Here is a 21,292-nt window from a genome sequence, read left to right as displayed (position 1 = left end):
GAGAATAAGGCTCACTTAGAGACAGACTTCTATAACTTGATTTCTTTTGGATTTGTGAGTGGTTCCTACCACTATGACTGCTGTCCTGGGAGCTGCAGGTGCAGACAAATGTGCTGGGAATCCATTAACCAATTGTTTTGAGAAGTTACACTGAACACTAGTTTCAGGGTTCAGACTGCCCTCCATTAGCACAGTATTTTTACATGTGGATGAAAGGCTTTTCTTACAATGTGGTTGCTTTTGCCAGTTTTATGCAAGCCCTTCTCCCCAGATAATTACAGCTTCAGGCATGGGTGACTTCAGTTACAAGCAGACTGGATAGGGACAGATGAGCCTTTAATTCTGTACTTCAGCACTGTTTAGGGCTATCACTGCTTCGTTTAAATGCTTCTGATTGAACAAATCCAGTAGATTTTAGTTGGAGGCAATAGGTATCTTTTAAACCCTATCCGTGTCAAGGCATTTTCAGGCTTTAGTACAGAAAGTTTCAAGGTACCTGAGTTCTGGACTGAAATCTCCTTTTACACTGACATAACAGCTCTTAGCCTTTTACATTTACTGCATCCAGCTCACTACAGAAGCAGTGTGGAGATGCCTAGCTACAAGGTGGAACTGTAAGATAGCTTTAAAAGACAGTGGTAAAGGTAGATTAGTTGAAGAGTAATTTCAAGCTGTAGCTTGAACCAGTTCTCTATTATTTTAGAATAGAATAGAATAGACCAGGGCCTTCCAAAGAGATTGAACACCACTGAGAAACCTGAAGCTCACATAGAGTCCAAATCATGTTCTTAAGACTGTATACAAAGTAACAGGTTAGCAAATAATGCCATTTTTATTCTTTATTTTGAATACAAGTATCTACAATGCTTAGAATATCTTAACTAACAAAAGGTGCAAGGGCAACTACTGTTAGAAATCACAATGTATTGCCTCACATTTGTCATAACTGTGTTATTTAATAACATGCCCCTCAGCAGGACACAGTTTCCCCCTAATATTCACCTATTTAAGTCAAAAGAAATGTATAGAACCAAAGGCACAGCCAAGATTTCTTAGGTTTCATTAACATATGCAGTATCTCAGATTAAGATAACGTAATGGAAGAATGACACTCTAGGCAAACAGCAATGGTATAGTTGCATGCTCAGAACATTTGAAGGCATAAATGATCAGATAGATGTTAAACTAGGTTTTGTGATACTTCCCCTTCTGTTCCCCATCCACAGATAATTTTCTTCTAATCTCCTTAAGGTACTGAGTGACTTTATTTTGTTCATGGATATTGTGGAGTGGTTTGCAGAGAGGCACTTGGATCACAGCATGTTAGTAGGTAGACCATTCTCTTTAAATACTAGACTTTGTTCTGAGGGGGTCTTCACTATAGCTACTACACTACTGGTAAATTCTTAATCAGCATGCTGCTGGTTTGCTCAGCAGCCATATACCCCTCCCTCAGCTGAACACAAGTCAACAGATATTGTGGAAGGGCTGCAATACTGTTGAAAATGACAAAAGTGTCAGGATTGTTTACATCATCTACTAGGCTGTCATACACCTTAGTGGTATCTCCTTCCACTGCTGGTGGCATGATGTAAGACTGCTTGCCTGTAGTGTATAAGCCTGTTAATACCTCAGCCTCAAACACATACATTTTGGTGTCAGTTTTCCAGATATCTTTATCCTGAGTTAGGCTTTTCAGGTTCCTTTTAAAGTAGATGCCAGCTCCATATTTTTGTTCTGGAAAAAGAAAGAAAAATTCTGGTAAGGAAAAAAAAAAAAAAAAGCCTTTAACTATGGGTTCTTTGTGGGGGTGAAAGTTCTAAGAGACTGCATCTGGATCCAGTGTGACACTTTGTTATTGCTCAGTGCATCCCATCCCTTGGAAGTCAATCTGCATGAAGGGGCTCTGATGCTAGCATTGACCTCCCACTGAAAGCATGAGCAATGACACCTGATGGCCATCTCAGTTTAACTGATACAGCAGTGATGACCATTCAGATGTAATTCCCAGGCAACCAGCACCAGAACAAGGGGACACAGTCTCAAGCTGCACCAGGGGAAGTTTAAGCTTGAGGTGAGGAGAAAGTTCTTCACCGAGAGAGTCATTAGTCATTGGAATGGGCTGCCCAGGGAGGTGGTGGAGTCACCATCCCTGGAGGTGTTCAAGAGGAGATTGGACGTGGCACTTGGTGCCATGGTCTAGTCATGAGGTCTGTGGTGACAGATTGGACTCTATGATCCTCGAGGTCTCTTCCAACCTTGGCGATACTGTGATACTGTAACTGTTAATCCAGTGACAGAAACATCAGGGTATATTGTATGTACATAAACACTTCAGTCATCGGGTACTACGCACTGTAAAGTGCCAAAGAAGACAAGATTTTAATGATGCACATTAAAAACAAAAACCCTTTCAGTTCATAATGAGTGTTGCATAAAAATGCTATTACAGTATCATGTGGAAAATGGCAAACTAAATTAGGCCATGATCCTGTTTCTTACTTAGTGTGAGAGTGTGCCATGTACATTACATAGACTTGGAAAGACAAATCTCTGCTTTCAGAATAGTTCAGTGCCTGAAGTCTCAATTCTGCATTTGAGAAATCAAACATCCTACTTTTCACTTACTGCAGGAGGAACTGCTAAATACTCATTCTTTCCATTTCTGAAATCATCCATCTACTTTGCTGTCCAATACAGTATTTCTGACACTGTATCTTTCTTCCCAACTGTACTCCAGTCTGAACAGCAATGGGCTCTGAGTGTCAGCTGTGTCTGACGGGGCTGGGGCTATGTCACCTTCAGAAGTGCCTGCCACCTTCAAGTGTTCTGTGATTCCTTTGAATGTGTGTTAAAGCACCAAGCTGCTGAATGCATGTTTGCAGGAAGTAAGTAAGGGCACTGAGTTTAAAGGGTGACACAACACAATACAGTTGGATGTGGTGTTATGTATATATTAACAATTCTGACACCAGTGTCTGGGCTAGACTAGAATCAAGGCTTATCCTCCCAGAGCCTTACTAGCTCTACATTACAAGGAAGGAAAACCAGGTACAACTGTAAATGAGTAAGTAGGCACATATGATTCTAAATGTGGTAAGAACCAATTCTTGTTTAGGAATGCCATTTTTTCTGATTTTTAGTCCAACTTCAGTACTCAGTCACTGTTCACTCTGATTAAAGATGACAAAGCATGTTATTACCTGTTGGTGGAGAGTACATCCTATGAAATCCTGTTTGGCACACTGAGCTACAGAACTGAGCAGGGACATGCTGGTACAACTTGTGGGCTATCTTGGAGGTGCCTTGTTCTTCAAGGGTTTTTTTCATTTGTTGGAATGCAGCAGATAAAAGGGGATTCTGTATCTTTTCAATCTGTAACATAAGCAATAGTGTAGTATAAGCTAACAGAGACCAATATCCCTGAAATCCATGAGTGTTCTTGTTCAGGCTATGTTCTCCAATGTAAGAAACTTTGATACAGCTTGTATGTCTTGACCATGCAGGGGGTTAAGGTATCTGAAGTGTGCAACTGATGCACAGAAAAAACCATGTCACTAGCTCATGCTTCTCCCATGGGAATATGTCTGATTACACAACAGATTATTAACCGTAAGTGAGAAATAGCTGTGTGGGTGCTGACAGCTTGATCTTGTAAAGAACTGCAAGTGTCCCATAAGGCATAGAGAACCTCAGCTGATGAGTATTTGCTTTTATTTCAATGTTAAATACCTTTTTCATACAACAGGCAATTTGGCAGTCTGGTTGCCAGTTACCCACTGTTGCTACTAGGACACAAATCCCTGTTAACAAAATCTTTTTTCTCTGTGTTGCACAGCATCATCCTCCTCCTCTTCAGTAAAAGGCTGATACCCAAGCAAGATCCCAGCTTCAACACATTACTAATCTTACATCATAACTCTGATGAATTCAGTTGCTAATTTTGGTGTCAGACTCACAAGAAAACAGACACTGCATTGGTACCCTGCAGTGCTGTACTCATTCTAACAGACCAATCTTGTATTTCTCTAGAGTCCTATTAAGGAACATCTGAAACATAAAATAAGAGACAGAATATACTGACCTGTACAGCTAAAAGATCTTTTTAGCATTGCTGTAGTTTTAGGGTTGGGAGTTAATTTCAACCCACCACAAGGATGTAACCACACTTTTTGGACTGATTATTTGCATTATATTTAGAATACTTTTTAATTAAGACTAAAGACTACATCTGTTTTAAGAATTAGGCTGAGTGGATCTTAAGTTTTAAAAGCAATGTGTTGAAATAGTTCATTCGAGCTTTTTAAGCATACATTAAACACGTTAGTTCAAAGCCATAGCATAAATTCATGTTGTTTTCCATTACTACTCTCTTTACCTTGAGAACACAAAGCCCAGCTTTTTCAAACTGTTTCTTCCTGTCTTTAAACTCCTGAAGGTGTGATTCCACCAGTGAGATCTGGATGCTTTTAGTATTTGTCTTGTAAAGCTGTTCTCCTGAAAGTTGTCCTGCTTCTGATTGGCCTGGATACAAAGAAAGGGGTAAATTCTTCATAAAATACCTGAAGCAAAGGCAAGGAAGAAGGATGCAATACTTTGGTAATTTAGTTAAGAACAAAGAATGTTAAATATTCTCTCAAGTAATACCAGAGGCTAATATTGAGAGAGATTGCTATATATAGAGAGGAGATAGAGATACAGATACAAATAAAAATCTATTAAATTGTGTTTAGCAAAGAAACCAGAGGGGGCACCCAAGAAAAACAAGTATCTTTTCCATTACATCTCTCCACAGCCTAAGTTCCATATGATGGGATCTATAGTAAAGGACTGTACAAACCCAAGGGAAAAATGGATCACTCAGTAGCTTCACTGTAATGCCACCAGTTCTATCAGCTGTTAATGAAAGTCAAGGACTTTGCAGAACCATTAGTGGATCCTGCAGCAGGGATCCAGCTGTGGTTAGCAAAATAGCTCCTTAAAGCTGTGAGTTAAGCAAGTGCGGATTTTGTAAGTCTCCAGTGGCCAGTGAAGCTGTCCTGGAGGCAGCAGTGTTGCAGCTGGCTGTAGGACGCTAGTCAGCCCCTGTAAAAAATGTGCCCTACTGGGAGTACTGCCAAGTGAGTAACCAGAGCTAACAAATGATCTTCCAGGGTCCCATGATAAAAGTATGGTAATATTGGTAATTAAAGCAGTGCTTAGTATCTGTGTGAAATGAATGCATGTCTGTCCTCAGCAATGACACAGGTAGATGCTGCTTTGTACTTGATCTTAATTAGTCACTCATTTAGTTTACATACCCACTAAGTGCAGCAGTTCCTCTTGTTTGGCTGCACTCTTCTCTTGCATACAAAGCAGTAATTTTTCAGTTGCAAGCACTGCATCAATCACAGCATCAGGAGGGCCTTGAAATTGCAGTCTTGCTTTTCCACCTCTCACCTCTTCTGATACACATACACTGGCGTGCTGCTCTTGAGATAGTTCTGCAAACTCTTCTCTACCAAGGCTAAAAATGTAGTTGTTTTCAATAACAGCACAGTGACTTTCCCAAATTTCTACCATGCTTTGGAGCCACGATTCTGCCGCTTCCAATGCTGTTTGTATGTTCCCTTTAAGTTCAAGAGCTGGTTTACTATTTTCAGTTACTTTTGCACCCTGACTGCCTGATGTGGCACCTGAAAGAGAATGTTTTGTTTTATAAAAGTACTTTGAAAGAGTGAAAAACCTTTCAAGTGCTGTTACAAACTTGTATATGTAATCCATGAGGTACAGTATAAGAAATGCACTACTCTTCTGGTATGGTCAAACAAAACAAGAGATTAGATACCAGGAGGTAAAGTTCCAGAAGAAAACCACAAAAAAAACAACAACCAACCACACAGCAGAATTGGTTTGCCTTCCACCAAATGATTTCCAAGGTAGGTACTAACAATTGTGTTTATGTTTGAAATTCTTATAAAGGACTGCCCAGTTCCATTCCTATTCATGCAAAGCATTAACACATTTTTGCCTCCCCCCTTCCTCCAAGACACATGCCAAATACTAACTTCTTTCTAAAGGAAATAGAAGAGTGCTCATTTACTTGAAGTACCCTTTCTGTTCATTACTTACTGAAATGATCACTTCTGTTGCAATGTTGCCTTTTTTCCGGCTTCTGTGTTTTTGAATACAATTTTTCCTGGAAAACCTTGAAAGAGAAAAGTTTAGGAGCAGCCTGCAGCCTCTGTTGTCAAATGTACAATTTTTCTCTTCAAAACTCTGTTAGATAAGCAGTTTACAGCTGCAGAGACACTACCCACTCCAAGTCTGAAATGGTTAACAGCTGACATTGGTTAGTTTTTACAAAATTTCATTGGGTGCAATATCAAATACAATCCTGTTCTGTGTCTCCTAAGGCAAGACACCTTACACACTTCACCAATTCCCCATGGTTGTGGCATATCTGGAACTCATGGAGTCACAGTAGATGAAGGTGTTCATTACTTGCAGTATATTTATAATGAATCCTTACTAAATTTTAAGATCCAGACTATTCCCATGCTTTTATCCCAAAGCTCCTCTTCATGATCACACATGGGATGTCTCTGAGAAGGTAGGCAATGCATTTGGCATCTGGCAAACTAACTTGCCTTTTTTTTTTCCAGTGAATGGAGTTCCTGCTGTGCCCTGATTATCATGATTATGTGATGAACACATAGCTGTGATAAAGCTTGCTTTAGAGCTTATGGGACTCTTACAGAATGTGGATCTGTAGAATTACAGAACAGTTTGTATTGGGAAGGGCCTTCAAGATCATCTAGTTTGAAGCCCCCTCCACTTAGTCTTGCACTCATCAAAAAGGGATGGTTGAAGTTAAGTGGGGAGAAAAGCAAACTTGGTATTTTGCTAACAGGTGGCTATCTTAAAATAGTTGTGTATTAATCATATCAGCCAAATATGGAAAATGGCCTACCACAGTTTAAATAATAATAACAGCATTATTATTATTATCATCATCATCATTATTATCATTATACAACCCTTCTGTCATGTTAGGTCATCTAATGTGTCAATGTTTTACCCTATGAACTTCAAACCCAAAAAAAGTCATTAAAGAAAGTTTCTGAGGACAACTAAATTTATTCCCTAAAGAGTTAAGAGTAGACACTCTTAAAGTTGCTGACAATTGTGGGAATTTCAGCGCTCCCTCCTCTTTTTATCACACCACAGGGTGAAGATTTTTGGTTTAGTGAAAATAAAAACTTGTGGAGATTAATAATACCTGTTCATCAGAGAAACACTTTCATAAAGGGGATCTGCTGCTTACAAATAGTAGTACAGAGTTCAGATTAGTTTAATTTGTAGTCTCCTATGGGATTATTTTTACAGCTTTGGATATTCCTTAGTAGTAGTTAACAAATTTGTTACCTCATAGGCTTCACAGGCATTTGGGCAAAAGACAAACTGCACGTCCATATTCTGCTCAGGGTGTTCCCTGGCAAAATTAAAAACCTCTTCAATCATGATCTCTGCCACTGTGTCAGCAGGTAGCACTGACAACCACTTCCCACCATTTGCTGGAAAAGAAACTGAGGAGGGAGATTTCTGCTTCTGGAAGTATTGCAAGCATTTTGTCACTGCAGTCCTTAGTTCCTGCAAAAAAACCCAGGTGTTTTAGTCCTCACATCACTCAACGTGAAAATCAGTTAAAATCCAATTAACTAAGCTTACCTCCCACAGTAACACCTTGTGCTTGTAAGGCTGCTCTACAACGTGCAGTACCACCCTGAAGGGCAGATTATACCCTTTTGTTGGTATGATGTCCGTAAAGGATGAAGACTGTGCAAAATAAGCCTTTAATTTGTCCTGAAGATGTGGACCTGCTTTTTGCAGCAGTCTTTCTGAGACAGGAGACTGAGGCTTGCCATTCATAGACAGGTAGTTAACAACAGCTGTAGTCTGGAGGAAGAGAGTGCAGAGCTGAGCTTTAGCATACTTCAAGTTTATCATCTGAAAGCTTTGCTATTATAAAGAGCATTTTTTTTCTAGAAGCAATTGCTTTTAAAAAAGCCTGACTGCAGTACATCTGCTGCCTGGAAGGTTTTTTTACTACAGGATCACAGTATCACTAAGGTTGGAAGACACCTCGAGGATCATCGAGTCCAACCTGTCACCACAGACCTCATGACTAGACCATGGCACCAAGTGCCACGTCCAATACCCTCTTGAACACCTCCAGGGATGGTGACTCCACCACCTCCCTGGGCAGCCCATTCCAATGACCAATGACTCTCTCTGTGACGAACTTTCTCCTCACCTCGAGCCTAAACTTTCCCTGGCGCAGCTCAAGACTGTGTCCCCTTGTTCTGGTGCTGGTTGCCTGTGAGAAGAGACCAGCCCCTTCCTGGCTACAACCACCTTTCAGGTAGTTGTAGAGGGCAATGAGGTCACCCTGAGCCTCCTCTTCTCCAGGCTAAACAACCCAGCTCCCTCAGCCTCTCCCCATAGGGCTTGTGCTCAAGGCCTCTCACCAGCCTTGTTGCCCTTCTCTGGACACGTACTACTTTCTACTATGGCAATGCAACATCAAAGTATGCACCTTGTAATGGCAGGAGATGTGGTTTGTTGGTTTTGGTTTGGATTTTTTTCAGAAACCAACAGCATGCATAAGACCTGTTCAAGTCAGAGAATTACTTGCCCAGGGAGGTGTTGGAGTCACCGTCCCTGGAGGTGTTCAAGAGGGTATTGGACGTGGCACTTGGTGCCATGGTCTAGTCATGAGGTCTGTGGTGACAGGTTGGACTCGATGATCCTCGAGGTCTCTTCCAACCTTAGTTATACTGTGATACTGTAATTACTCAACAGAATTACTACAGCAGCTGTAGAAGTGACCCATGTGCACCTCATCAAGTGCAGTTCTGAAGCCAGTTAGCAGTGAGCAGAGGAGAACTATGGCTATGCCCCAGCCCATGCAGATGCTGCCCACGTTAGGGCAGCAAGCACTGGTCACCAAACCAGTGGGGTCAGTGCACATGGGAACTGCAAAGCTACAGTTCTTCCAGCTCCCAGTGGAAACAGCCAATTGCTGTAGCAAGTCCTCTGTATTTAAAATTAAATATGTAAAATGTGAAAAGCTTTTTTACAGAAGGCTAATATCAGCAGCAATTGTTCTAATGTAAACAAATTTTGGAGCATATTTTCCTGGTAGTTTTGAGGGCATGTTGGTACCTTTCAGTGCTGTAGAACTGGTTAAGAAAATTAATGTCATCTTGGCAATCCTTTTTTCTCTCACATCAAAACAATGAACTTCCAAGTCAATTAAGGGACTTCTTAAAAATAAAAGCTATGAATTCTTTAGAGATACAGTATTTGCTAAAAGCAAATGCCATCCCTGTGATGCAGCTTCCAGTCAGAGAGCTCTGTTGGACTACCATGGCTAAACTTGTACATTTTGCATCAGATTTTCCAGCTAACAAGTTAGGGCCACGAGGATGATCAGAGGGCTGGAGCACCTCTCCTATGAGGACAGACTCAAAGACTTGGGGCTGTTCAGTCTGGAGAAAAGAAGGCTCTGAGGTGACCTTATTGTGGCCTTCAAGTATCTGAAGGGGGACCACAAGAAGGCTGGGGAGGGACTTCTCAGGATATCAGGTAGTGATAGGACTAGGGGAAATGGAATGAAGTTGGAGGTGGGGAGATTCAGACTGGATGTGAGGAAGAAGCTCTTCACCATGAGAGGTGAAACCCTGGAATGGGCTTTCCAGGGAGGTGGTTGAGGCCCCATCCCTGGAGGTGTTTAAGACCAGGCTGGATGAGGCTCTGGCCAGCCTGATCTAGTGTGGGGTGTCCCTGCCCATGGCAGGGGGCTTGGAACTAGATGATCCTTGAGGTCCCTTCCAACCCTGACTGATACTATGATACTATGAAATGAACCAATTTAAATGATGGACTGTTTAAGGGTAAGGGGCACATCATCTGTACATTCTGTGTGTACAACTTATTTCCTGCTGTTCCAGTGTCTGCTGATTGACTCCAGCAGTGGTATCTAAAAGAAAAATTAAATACAGGCAAACACCCAGGACAGAAAGCAAGAGCAGACTCCTAAGGAATGCATGATAAAATGTGAATGTCCACGATGTTATAACAAGATAAACATTAATATATATTATTATTACTCATCCAATCTTCAGCTGCTTCCTATTATACCATAATTATACCATTATACCATAACAAGCTATATACAAAAAAAAAGGCAATTAAAATGTGCTAACATTTAATACCCATTTAGGGAAAAAAAAACCCAAACAACTCCTTGCCACTATAACGTATTTACCATGTGTAAATTCTCATCAGGCTGAGAAGGTAATTATGGAGTGCACCAATACAGTATGTGTTGTTCTGAACTCCTGGGCATCAAACCCTGCAAAGACTTGGAGGCACTCCTCCATGTTCAGCATATTATGGGACAATCTTACCTTCTGCTCTTCAAGGAGTCCTTTTATAATGCGCAAGCGAATGCCTTCATGTTTAATGAAAGCTGAACAGTGCCTTGGTGAAGCGGAAGGAGTTTCCCAAAGTGAACTGGTATCACCCAGAATCTCTTCACAGGCCTTCCTCATTTCTGCAACTGTAGACTCACAGATGTTCACCAGGCGGATTTCCTTGAGACAGCTCGGTGGAATTGCTTCAACAAACTCCTTTATTGCTGTTACAATCACTTGAGCACACAAACGGACTGGGAAGCCAAAAATACCTGAACTCACTGCTGGGATAGCCACTGACTTTGTAGTACTTTCTGGAGCACTAACATACTGCAGAACATTCTCAATAGCTTCCTGAAGTTGATAGCAACATTTTTCACTCTCATGAACAGACCACCTCGGACCAACTACATGAATTATTTCCTTACAAGGAAGCTTTCCTCCACCTGTTACTGCTATTTGGCCAGTTGAGAGTCTTCCATACTTTTGAATATGAATGTTGCTTTGCCATTGTATTTCTGGCCCCCCAGCATTCACAAGAGCTAAAGCAAGGCCTCCTACATGTTCTAGGTGCTCATTGGCTGCATTCACCAACGCATCTACCTTGTGTCTTGTGAGATCATCCTTACAAACACAAAGGTCAATTCCTTGCTTTAGTTTTTTCTTGTATACTTCAACAGTGCATGCTGCACTTTCGAAGGCCAAGGTACAAGCAAACTTTTTGTAAATGACATCACTTAGACAGTCCTTTCTTTTCTTAAGAACTTCATAGGCATCTTTATTGATGGGGACCATCAAGCTGTGCTCATCCATTACCATGCTCGCCCCTATGACAGAGAAATATATAAAGTGAAATAAAAGATACTACTGTTAAAACATTGCTTTTTATATAGGAGTGTGATTTATAGGTCTCAATTTTACCATACTATCATTACTTACTAGTATTTTTGGCATAGTCTGAGCTTCTCTTTTCCCTTTTCATAGGCTTAGAGACCCCAGCTAAGCAAAGAAAGGCACTAAAAGATGATAACAACAGTATCACTGAACCTGTGATGACTTGAGTGTTTGGGTTTGCCTTAGTTTACCTGAGGAAGAAGCTTGGTTAAGATGTGTCTCTTCCTGCTACTTGTTCTTGTCTCTTTCCTAATGTTCATTCTCCCCACCATTAGGCTGACACAACCATCATCAGGGACATATTCTTAACTGAATCAGTGATATAGAATTAGACAGAATTAGATAGAATAAACCAGGTTGGAAGAGACCTTCAAGATCATCACATCCAACCCATCAACCAATCATCTAAGTAAAAAACAAACAAACCCACAACCAACACCACAGAACTTCATTGGATTTACAATACCAGCCTCAAGGACTGATGCGGCAGCACAAGTGAATGGGTGGGGAATAAATGGTGAGGAGGAAAAAGGAGCAGAAAAGTGTGAGAGAAATATCTTTGAAATAAATGCTGTTACAGGGCTTGTTAACTGGCTGCAGAGCCACCATGATGCTGTGCTGCATTTGCCACTAAAAGTCTAGCTGAGAAGGCAAATGTGAAAAGCCACACCACAACCAGGGCTTCAAAATGCTTGTAAAAGCAGAAACCACCACATTATCCCCTTTGATCTTGTCCTGCTCAGAGGGCTGAAGGTGTGCTTGCCTCTCCCAGGCATGTGTCTGGTCTGCACTTAAAGCCCACACGCATGTTCTTTCTTTGTGTGCAACTGATGAATTCACTAGGGCTTTTAAAACTACTTCTTTCAGGAAACAGAACGGCAAAGAACGGGGCAGTTTTTATATTGTCACTGTGACTATACAGCCCTCTTTTGGCAGATGTCAGCAGTACTGCATGCAGTAGTTCGGTGTAAAGCAACCTGAGTTTAACCATACTTTCCTCCAGGGCACGCTACCTACTTGTAAGAGTGGACCGTGCTGCACTTATGAAACACACACCCATTCAGTCAAACACTTCTGAGAACTTGGTTTCGAAAGAGAAACGCAGGCAAATTCTGCTGATTAACAACGCTGATCCCTAACCGTGTCTAACTCACACATTTTAAGTTGCTGTTGGCTACTCGCCAGCGATGCTCCGCAGTTTGCTGGTGGGAGCTGGCAAACTTCAAGTTATATACAGGAACATTCTTTGCAGATTGCTAAATGGGGGAGGGGGCTTACCTAAACTGCTCTTCCTTCCCCAGGTTATCGGACTGTAGCTCTATGGGGAAAAAAGAAAAAAAAAAGAGAGAGAAAACAGGCGTTACGGCCTGATGGGCTGCGCTCCTACAGGGGCAGTGCCGTTGCAGCAAAAGCGGCAGCACCACAAACGCATTTCACAAACGCGTATAAAGTTAGTGGGAAACTTCATTTACAACGCCACTCAGAGGTGGCGTTGCGGTGACCGGACCACCGCCGGGGAAGTTACCCCTCCCACAGCCTCCCTCAGCTCCATCTGCGAGAAAGCAGGAGCTTTTACTTCTCCCCAAGCTCCAGACCGGAGAGCAGTATCACACCCAGTGCCTAAGCCCCGGTTGCAGTGCGCCGCGTACAGCGCGGAGAGCCCGTCCCGGCCTGTCGCCCCGACGCTCCCAGCCGCGGCCCCCCGCGCCTGTGAGGGAGGTTCTGCCCGGCAGAAAGCCAGCCCGCGGGGGTCAGGCGCCAGCCCGGCCACCCCAGCCCTGCTCCGTTACCTGGATAATCCCCATTAACCGGCACTGCGCGGTGCAGCCGCTTCCCCCTCAGAGCCGGGATCTGGCACGGGGTCCGGGGTGTGGAACCGCGGCCCCGAGCTGCGGAGCGGAAACGAAAGCGAAAGCGTCCAGCGGCGGGCATCATGGCGGCGTCCCCGCTCCTAGTGCGGCTCCGTCCCGCGCCCGACCCTAGCGAGAAGACGATGCGCAAGGTCCATAGCTACTTTCAGTCAGGAAAGCGGTCGGGCGGCGGTGAATGCGAGGTGCGGACGGGCTCCGAGCCCGGCACCTACTGGGTGCAGTTCCAGAACGAGCAAGGTAAGGGGCTGAGGGAATGGGGCTGGGGCGGGCGGTGGGACGGTGTAGCTCGGCGCGGCTCTGCAGGCGGCTCGGCCCGCGGCTTGGCAAGCCCCTGGCACTGAGGGGATGAGGGCGCGGATGGGTCTCCCCCGGGGCGCTCTTCGCACGCAGGGCTTGCAGCCGTGTGAGAGGACGGTAAATGGCCGCCGATGGCACCATCCTGCGCCCGTGGTCAGTGCGGGCAAAGGGCAGGGGGTAGCTGTGGCCGCTTAGAGCCATCGAGTTTTCAGGTGGCTTTATCGACTTTGTCTGTCTGTTGCCAAATTACTGCAGATAAGAAGAATGTGGAATCCCGCACGGATCACATCTTGGAAGTGGGTGGCAGACGACTTAATATAGTTATCCAGCCCGTAGAAGGGAGCCTGAGCCAGAGCCCATTTACAGAGCAGGGAGACCCCAGCCACTCCATCCCTTCCAGCTCTTTCTCACCTCGGCAGGAGCAGCAGGCAGCCAGTGGCCATGAAGACACAGCCAGAGAAGTAATTTCCAAAAAGGTATATCAGAAAAAGCAGTAATAAGCAGTGTCACAACTTGCCTTGCTTGTAATTCCACAAATCCTTTGAATTTCTTTATGTTGCACTTCAGTATTTCATGCCAAGCAAATGTCAGCTGTGTTATCTTAATAAAATGAGTGTGGGGAGCAACTTTTGAGTGCTGGATCACATGTCCAGGATCACAGATGTTAACAAGCAGCATGTTCTTGGCACATGCCAAACACTACACCCCAAAGCTGTGCCATGGAAGGTATCAGGGGTAGTATGCACCAAGGACTGCTTGCAAAACATTGAAGAATTGCATGAGATTTGGAGTCCTTCCAGCTACTCAGACCTCTGGCACTATTTCAGTATTCAGGCAGAATGATATGGCACCAATTTGTAGTTACAATTAAAGTTTTACCTTTTTTAAACAGGATTTTATGATTAACATGGCATAGAATTAATTATCTGAATGGCACAAGGGTCCTACAATCAGAATCAGTGTAGTACAATTCTACAGGTAGCATAGGCCTGAATTTTATAGCACAGCTCAGTTTATTTTTTCTAATCACATGGACTAAAATCCACATAAAAAAGTACAAGTCATTCACTCAGCCCTTGGAGGAAGCAGAAGACAGTGGAGGTTCAGGAGATCACAGGTCTTACTGTCCAGCAGCAGTTGCAGTCCAAGTTCCCACTTAGGACTTTGAACTGCTTGATTTTGTAGCCATTGTTCTGCATGCTGTTACGCTTCCATGTTTGTGATGGGGTCATCACCAGCTGGTTGTGGGATACCTGGGACAAGGAGGGGAGTCTATGGCCTAGAGCCCATAGAATCATTGAATGCACTGGGTCAGAAGGGACCTTTAAAGGTCATCTAGTCCAAATTCCCTGCACTAAGCCAGGACATCCCCAACTAACTCAGATTCCTCAGAGCCCCATCAAGCCTGACCTTGTGTGTATCTGGGGATGTGGCCTCTATCACTTCTCTCAGCAACTTGTTCCAGCATTGCACCACCCTCATAGTAAAGAACTTCTTCCTAATGTAAAATCTAAATCTGCCCTTCTCTAGTTTAAAATCATTGCCCCTTGTCCTAGTGCTATATGCTTTTGTAAACGGTCCCTCCCTGGCTTTCCTGTAGGCCCCTTTCAGGTACTCAAACATCGCAATTAGGCGTCCCCAGAACCTTCTCTTCCCCAGGATGAACAGCCCAAATCTGAGCCTCCACAGGAGCCTTGGGAATGATAGGGAGGGTGAAAACAAAACCCCACACAACAACAAACACCTGTTTGCTTCGCCTGCTTGGTGTGCAGGACCGTCGGGACCTGATAATGAGGGGAAAAGGTACCAATAGGTGATCAATTCTGTCACAGAGAATGGCCAGCGTTAAAAAATTACATTAGTTATATTAACCTTATTAACCCAGAGGAGAGACTATTGGCCACAGTGTCAAACTAAGTAGCAAAGCTATTGTCTTTGGTCCTGCAACACTCATGAGTAACGAAACTCATTTTTGCTGCTGACTTAAAAGAAGATGACTCTACCTAGGTGTGTGTGATGGCAGTACACATGACAGAAAAGAAACACTGTGTGCAGGTGTGTGTACAGTGGTCTGGCCTTTACTCAAAATACAGAAACAGCAATGTAAGAGGACCTTAGAAGAAACAAATATTGGTATGTCTTTTTTTGACCTTCTTTTCTTTCTCATGTTTTTTAATCTCTTTAGATATTTCTTACAGTCTCTGCAACTTTGAATACCAGTATGTTCTCTGAAGAGGAAAGGGAAAAAATTACCATTCTATGTCCAAATTTAAAAAGAGAAGGAAATCCTGGTATTGATGGCTGGGAGAAGCTGACAGGAGATTTTCCAGATATTGAAAAAGCTTATCACTACTTTCAGGATATCCTGGCAGGCAATGACCCACACCATGACTTTTCACAGTCTGAAAGCAAGAACAGTTTGAAAGCTGAAAATGATCTGGATACTGAAGAGGTGAATGAGCTTAGAGTTCCATCAGTTCTCTATGAATATTTCAGTTATGTTTGCCCCCAAAAAATCAAAGAAGTATGCAAACGTTACGGAGTGTGTATCAGAAGTAAAGATGAAAGTGAAAACACATTACTGTGCTTCACTTCTGATAAAAGTCCTGCATCAGTACCAAAAGCTATGGATTTTTTCACCAGAACTTTTCAGCAAAGTATACTGAATCTGAAACAAGAAAAAATTCCAGTAGCAGACAGCCACACAATAACTGACACAATTAGGAAGTTAAATGCTAGGTTCAGTCATCTTCTTGTCAAGGAGGAAGGGAATTGTTTGTTACTCCGTGGTCCAGAGAGTGAGCTTTCAGACGCCAAAAAGTTTTTAGCCAACCAAGCTGAAAAGAACATAAAAATGTCATCTGAATTGTACCAATACAAGAATGGAATCGAAGTAGATTCTTCTGCTTTTAAGTTGCTTGAAACAATACTAAGCAAAGAAATTGAAGTTATTAAAGACAATTTTGATACAGTAATAGAAAAGAGAGAGAGTTCATGTGGCCAGAAGATGCTCATAGTATTTAGGCCTAGGATCAAAACTAATGATATGTCTTCACATGCTACTGAAAGTTTCATCAATGCATTTCAGAGTGCTTCTGCAATGTTAAGATCAAAACTTCCCAGTTCAAGGGTTTCAGAAGATCAGAATAAAAGATTAAATGTACTACTGAATGGGAAACAATTAGAAGGTCTGCATGGAAAACTTAAGAAGGAAGGCAAATTCATCCTAAGTGGTTTACCAGACCATCTTAAAGCTGCTGAAAAGGACACTATGGATGTCCTTACCACTGAAGATTCAACACAAACTGAAAAGAGGACACCACTGTCCTCTTATCCCAGCTATCAAGAAGCTACAGGAGTATCTGAGACAAATTACAGCGACAGGCAAAAGAATAATCTATCTTCTGAAGGGCAGGCTGAGGCGAAGACAGAAGATGACAAGTGTCCAATTTGCATGGACAGAATTAATAATAAAGAAATACTGAGCAAGTGCAAACATGCCTTTTGCAAAAGTTGTGTCGAGAAAGCCATGAGTTATAAGAAAACTTGTCCTTTGTGTCAGACTGTTTATGGACTTGTGGAAGGAAATCAGCCAAAAGGAAGTATGTCAAGTACCACAATCCCAGCATCTCTCCCTGGTTATCCCTATTATGGTACTATTGTGATTACATACGTTATGCAGGGTGGCATTCAAACTGTAAGTATGTGTGAAAATTCATACATTTCCCCATACTTTTAATGTATGCCCAGGAGAGGCATTTCTTACTGAATGTTTTTGAGTGTGATTAAGGAAGGAAGTAGGAATTTTTTTTAAAAGTAGGAATTAAATAGTCAAATGGTAACTCTTCATTTTAGATGCACCAGGACAGAGCTACCTGTCTTTAACTTGTATATTGGGAATAACTAAGATCAAATCTTCACCATGAGAGTGGTGAGACCCTGGAATGGGTTGTCCAGGGAGGTGGTCGAGGCCCCATCCCTGGAGGTGTTTTAAGATCAGGCTGGATGAGGCTCTGGCCAGCCTGATCTAGTGTGGGGTGTCCCTGCCCATGGCAGGGGGGTTGGAACTAGATGATCCTTGTGGTCCCTTCCAACCCTGACTGATACTATGATACTATGAAATCCATGAAGTGGTATTGTGTAAACAAAATTTTGTGAGTGTAATGAGGATTCTCGGAAGCTTTCTCCTGCCTGTTGACACCAGTGGACAAAAATTATTGGTGTACTGGCTCGTAAACTTGCCAGATCAGAAATCAGCTTATGTTGTATCATTAGTCATAGCTAGGGCAGAAAGTGGGATAAATTAAAAAGGGGTGAGGTGACATGTATTTGGGATAGCAAAGAGGAAGAAACATGTAACAATCGATGCATGAATAGTAACAGGAAAATGTGAATGGCACATATTGTCTAATGAGAATAAAACACCTCAGAGTCAGGCTATGCCCTTATGAATCACAGAGAGGATAAAAAGTATTAGAAAAGCTGGGATGTCTGGTTTTCACACTTTTCAAAGTGTTTATCATACACAATGTGGTTTGGTTTTGTTTTTTCTGTAAAACAGATCAACCATCCAAACCCAGGGAAACCTTATTCTGGAACTCGTCGAATAGCATATTTACCTGACAATACAGAAGGGAGAGAAATTTTGCAGCTCCTCAGAAGAGCCTTCAATCAAAAACTGATTTTCACAGTGGGGCAGTCATGTACTACTGGTGAACAAAATGTCATCACTTGGAATGATATTCACCACAAAACTTCTACAACTGGAGGACCTAGCAAGTAAGTAGTCTTTTCTTTATGTGATTTTGTTGCTATTTAGATGTGTCAGGAAGGCTGCCCTGAGTATTTTCCACATTAGAGCTTTTGGATTTTGTCCCTAACAAAGTGATTATGGAATGCTCTGGATCCAGACTTGAATCACCTTCACCAATTTGTACAGTCAGAACAAGGTGAACTTAGTCTTCTGTTGCTTCTCAGGCTGCTTATTCACCAGTGAGTTATGTCAAGCACCTGCCCAGTTAACAGCTGCTCTGATTAGAAACTACTAGTACAGGACAGGATAGCAGGTTCTTGATAGCAGCTGAGATTGGGGTCCTGATCTTAGCCTCTTCTGTTACCTGCTGTTTTGCACCTTTGTGATCCCAGTGAAGATGGCACTCAGAGTCTGTAAAATGTCGCTTGAAATTCTACCTGTTAGAGCTAACAGCAAGAAGAAAGAGATTGTATGGCTTTTTAAGTGCTAGGAACCTCGAGTTGCACAGCATTTGGTGGGTCTCTGATCAAAGCACAGGATACCATAGAAAGAGTTACCCCATTTTGGTCATTCAGTCCTGTTACACTGATTTTCTTAGCAAAAGACAACTCTGTTCAGCATTTTTCGATAGTTTGCTGCACTGCTAGATAAAGGCGAGGTTGTGCAGCAGTGGGAGCTGCCCACAGCACCTCTCTTGGAGTGAGCCGGCTGAATGTGTTGTGCGGCCACAGGGGACACACAGCATAGCCTGGGCCTGACCTGGTTAACTGTTAGGCAGATCACCAGTTCCTTAATGTATAATGGTCTACCAGTCAGGACCACTATGTTGCACCTCTTAATGCACATTCACCTGACCCCTCGTAAAGATTTGATTAACTACAGATAGTATCAGTAAACTGGGTCCTGGAAAAAGTCTTGATAGGCAAGAGGGAAGCTTGGGACATTTCAAACATGTTGCAGCCTCCCAAGGGCAGGTTTCCTCCTGCAAGATTTGTGTCTAGATCCTTCTTCCTGGGCTAGGATCGTAAAAATGCTGTTTAAGAGATACCTTACCCCTCCCTGCCCAAATACTCTTCCTGGTTATCTCTTGCTTCACACACACTTTGGTGATACGCTACTTACAGTCCAGAAGTACCATTATATTTGTGTTTTGAGTGCTTGCTTGGGTATACTTCAGGTCTGATTTTCAGAAAGTTGCATGCCCTAGTGCCCTGTCATTTTCAACTGAGACAACAAACATCTTTATCAGGTTCTTGGTATCTGTTTGAAACAACCAAATTCATCACCTCCTTTTCTTAAGCTTTTAGCTTTATCCTCTCTGTGCCACCTCCCTGCCCAGCAAGTAGGGTCTCTTTTCTCTGTAGAATAAGTAAGTGCATAACATCTGTGAAATGTTTTAAGAGATTTTTTGATGAGAAGGTTCTGTAGAACTGTCAAGTGCTTCATTGCAGAAGAAGCCCTAACAATTATTTTCTCGTTCTTCTAGATTTGGTTACCCTGATCCTCATTATCTGCAGCGAGTTCGTTCAGAATTGAAAGCAAAAGGAATCGAATAAAGAAATTTATCATCTGTCAGCTCTTAAGCGCCCTGAACATGTAGCGGGTAATTTACTGCTCAAGTACTAAGAAGAAAGAAGTTACTTTGTTCAACTGTGTTAAATCTCTTGTATTTCTCAGTCACCTAAGAAAAGAAACCTTTTCTCATGAAACAATATGTTCTTTTTACACACAGCATCAGTCCTTACTGCACATATGAAAGTGTGTGCCTTATTTTAGCAGTTAATCTGATTTGTGTTTTTTCTCTCTTCAGTTTGACCACCAAAACCAATAGATCCACTACTACCTTTTATCTGATCAAACCCTTGATTTTAGTTTTGTCTTACTCTGTCTGTCCTCATGGATAGCATCATGTAACCCATCTGTTGGAAAATTTGTATGCAGCTGTTATAATATCAGCTTTGATCAGGCTATGATCTTCTGCTGCTTTTTCTTTACAGGGTAGAAATGGCATTAGTGGTTTGGACTTTTGAACATGGAATTAGTGTGAGTAATGTGTGAGGGGGCACGTGGGTGCTGCTGTAACTTTAACCCTGCACAAGAGCTGCGAGCTCAGAACTGCCTTGGAGCAATTGAAGGCTAACAGCACTGGTGACTGGCTGAGATAAGGGGGTTCAGGTTCTGTTCCTTTCATTGTTTAAGCTTAAATACAACTTCTAAGTCATGTTTGCAACTACAAAGCAGTATTTTTCTCCTTGCTTCCAATACATGGTTTGAATTGTTACTAGTCTGCACTCTCTAAATAGCCTGCTAATTACTTTCGTAGTGGTGTGAAATAGCTTTCACTTAATGCTGTTAGTGGCTTAAACCATGTTAAGCTATTAAATATAACAAATAAAACATCCTATTTTCAGTCCTGCATTCTTCTGTAAAGCTTTTCCCTTCTGTTTTAGATATTTATAGTCATACAGAAATGTAATTAAAAAAAAATAATAATGGGAATGCTTCTCAGCAACACCACCATTTGAGGTGATTTGGACCTCATACCACTTTGTTTTTGTGAGATTCCCACACTGTGACTAGGCAGCACTACTATAGTACCCTGACTTTCATAGTATTGGGCACTGCTTTCTCTGTGGCTTGGGATGTCTTTCCTACTGTGGTTTAGTTTTACCGCATTTGTTTTCAGAAAGGTAGATACCAACATTACACTTTTAAGTGACTGTGCTTTTCTGCACACTGAAACAAGCTGTGGAGATCAACATCACCCCGCCCCCAGTACTTTCGGTCTCATTTCCCCTTCTCTTCCAGTAAATCATGCCACTGAAGTCAGACTCTTATCTCCCATTTTACCTCCAGCAAAGATCTATTGACTGTCACTGAAAGCTCCCAAGCCTTTATTCTATAGACAGTTGCTGATAACTTTAGTTTCTAACCACAGTTTAAGACCCAATCTACCCGATTTGCAACCAAAGTCAGATATTTTGTCTGCGTTACAGCAAGGGGAGGGAGGATGCAGC

The 21,292-nt window shown here is 42.5% G+C and overlaps 2 protein-coding genes across 3 annotated transcripts; one reads left to right on the top strand and one right to left on the bottom strand.

Annotated features, from left to right (window-relative positions):
* Positions 1 to 629: 629 nt before the first annotated feature.
* PARP9 (poly(ADP-ribose) polymerase family member 9) lies at positions 630 to 13,427 on the bottom strand. Of its 2 annotated transcripts, none has more exons than XM_068139056.1 (10): positions 13,145 to 13,427; positions 12,633 to 12,672; positions 10,455 to 11,287; positions 7,711 to 7,938; positions 7,408 to 7,632; positions 6,112 to 6,187; positions 5,301 to 5,675; positions 4,379 to 4,524; positions 3,204 to 3,375; positions 630 to 1,737 (listed from the first exon to the last, which is right to left on the bottom strand). In XM_068139056.1, exons 1-10 carry the CDS (start codon positions 13,157 to 13,159, stop codon positions 1,388 to 1,390), a joined length of 2,460 nt encoding a protein of 819 aa, XP_067995157.1. In that variant the 5' UTR covers positions 13,160 to 13,427; the 3' UTR covers positions 630 to 1,387. The 2 variants fall into 2 exon arrangements, with proteins under 2 accessions (XP_067995157.1, XP_067995158.1); XM_068139057.1 differs by lacking the exon at positions 13,145 to 13,427 and adding an exon at positions 11,546 to 11,663 and having other exon boundaries at positions 631 to 1,737.
* Positions 13,204 to 20,693, top strand: DTX3L (deltex E3 ubiquitin ligase 3L). Its single transcript, XM_068139059.1, has 6 exons — positions 13,204 to 13,462; positions 13,778 to 13,998; positions 15,708 to 17,219; positions 18,084 to 18,301; positions 19,762 to 19,878; positions 20,273 to 20,693. The coding sequence occupies exons 1-5, from the start codon at positions 13,288 to 13,290 to the stop codon at positions 19,829 to 19,831; spliced, it is 2,196 nt and encodes a 731-aa protein (XP_067995160.1). The 5' UTR covers positions 13,204 to 13,287; the 3' UTR covers positions 19,832 to 19,878; positions 20,273 to 20,693.
* The last annotated feature ends 599 nt before the right edge of the window (positions 20,694 to 21,292 follow it).

The sequence above is a fragment of the Melanerpes formicivorus genome, unplaced genomic scaffold, assembly GCF_026170545.1.
Source record: "Melanerpes formicivorus ecotype bairdi unplaced genomic scaffold, bMelFor1.0.p_v2 SCAF_5, whole genome shotgun sequence".
Taxonomy (NCBI): domain Eukaryota; kingdom Metazoa; phylum Chordata; class Aves; order Piciformes; family Picidae; genus Melanerpes; species Melanerpes formicivorus.
The sequence above is the reverse complement of the archived record's forward strand: the minus strand, read 5'-3'. Positions and strand labels throughout refer to the sequence as shown.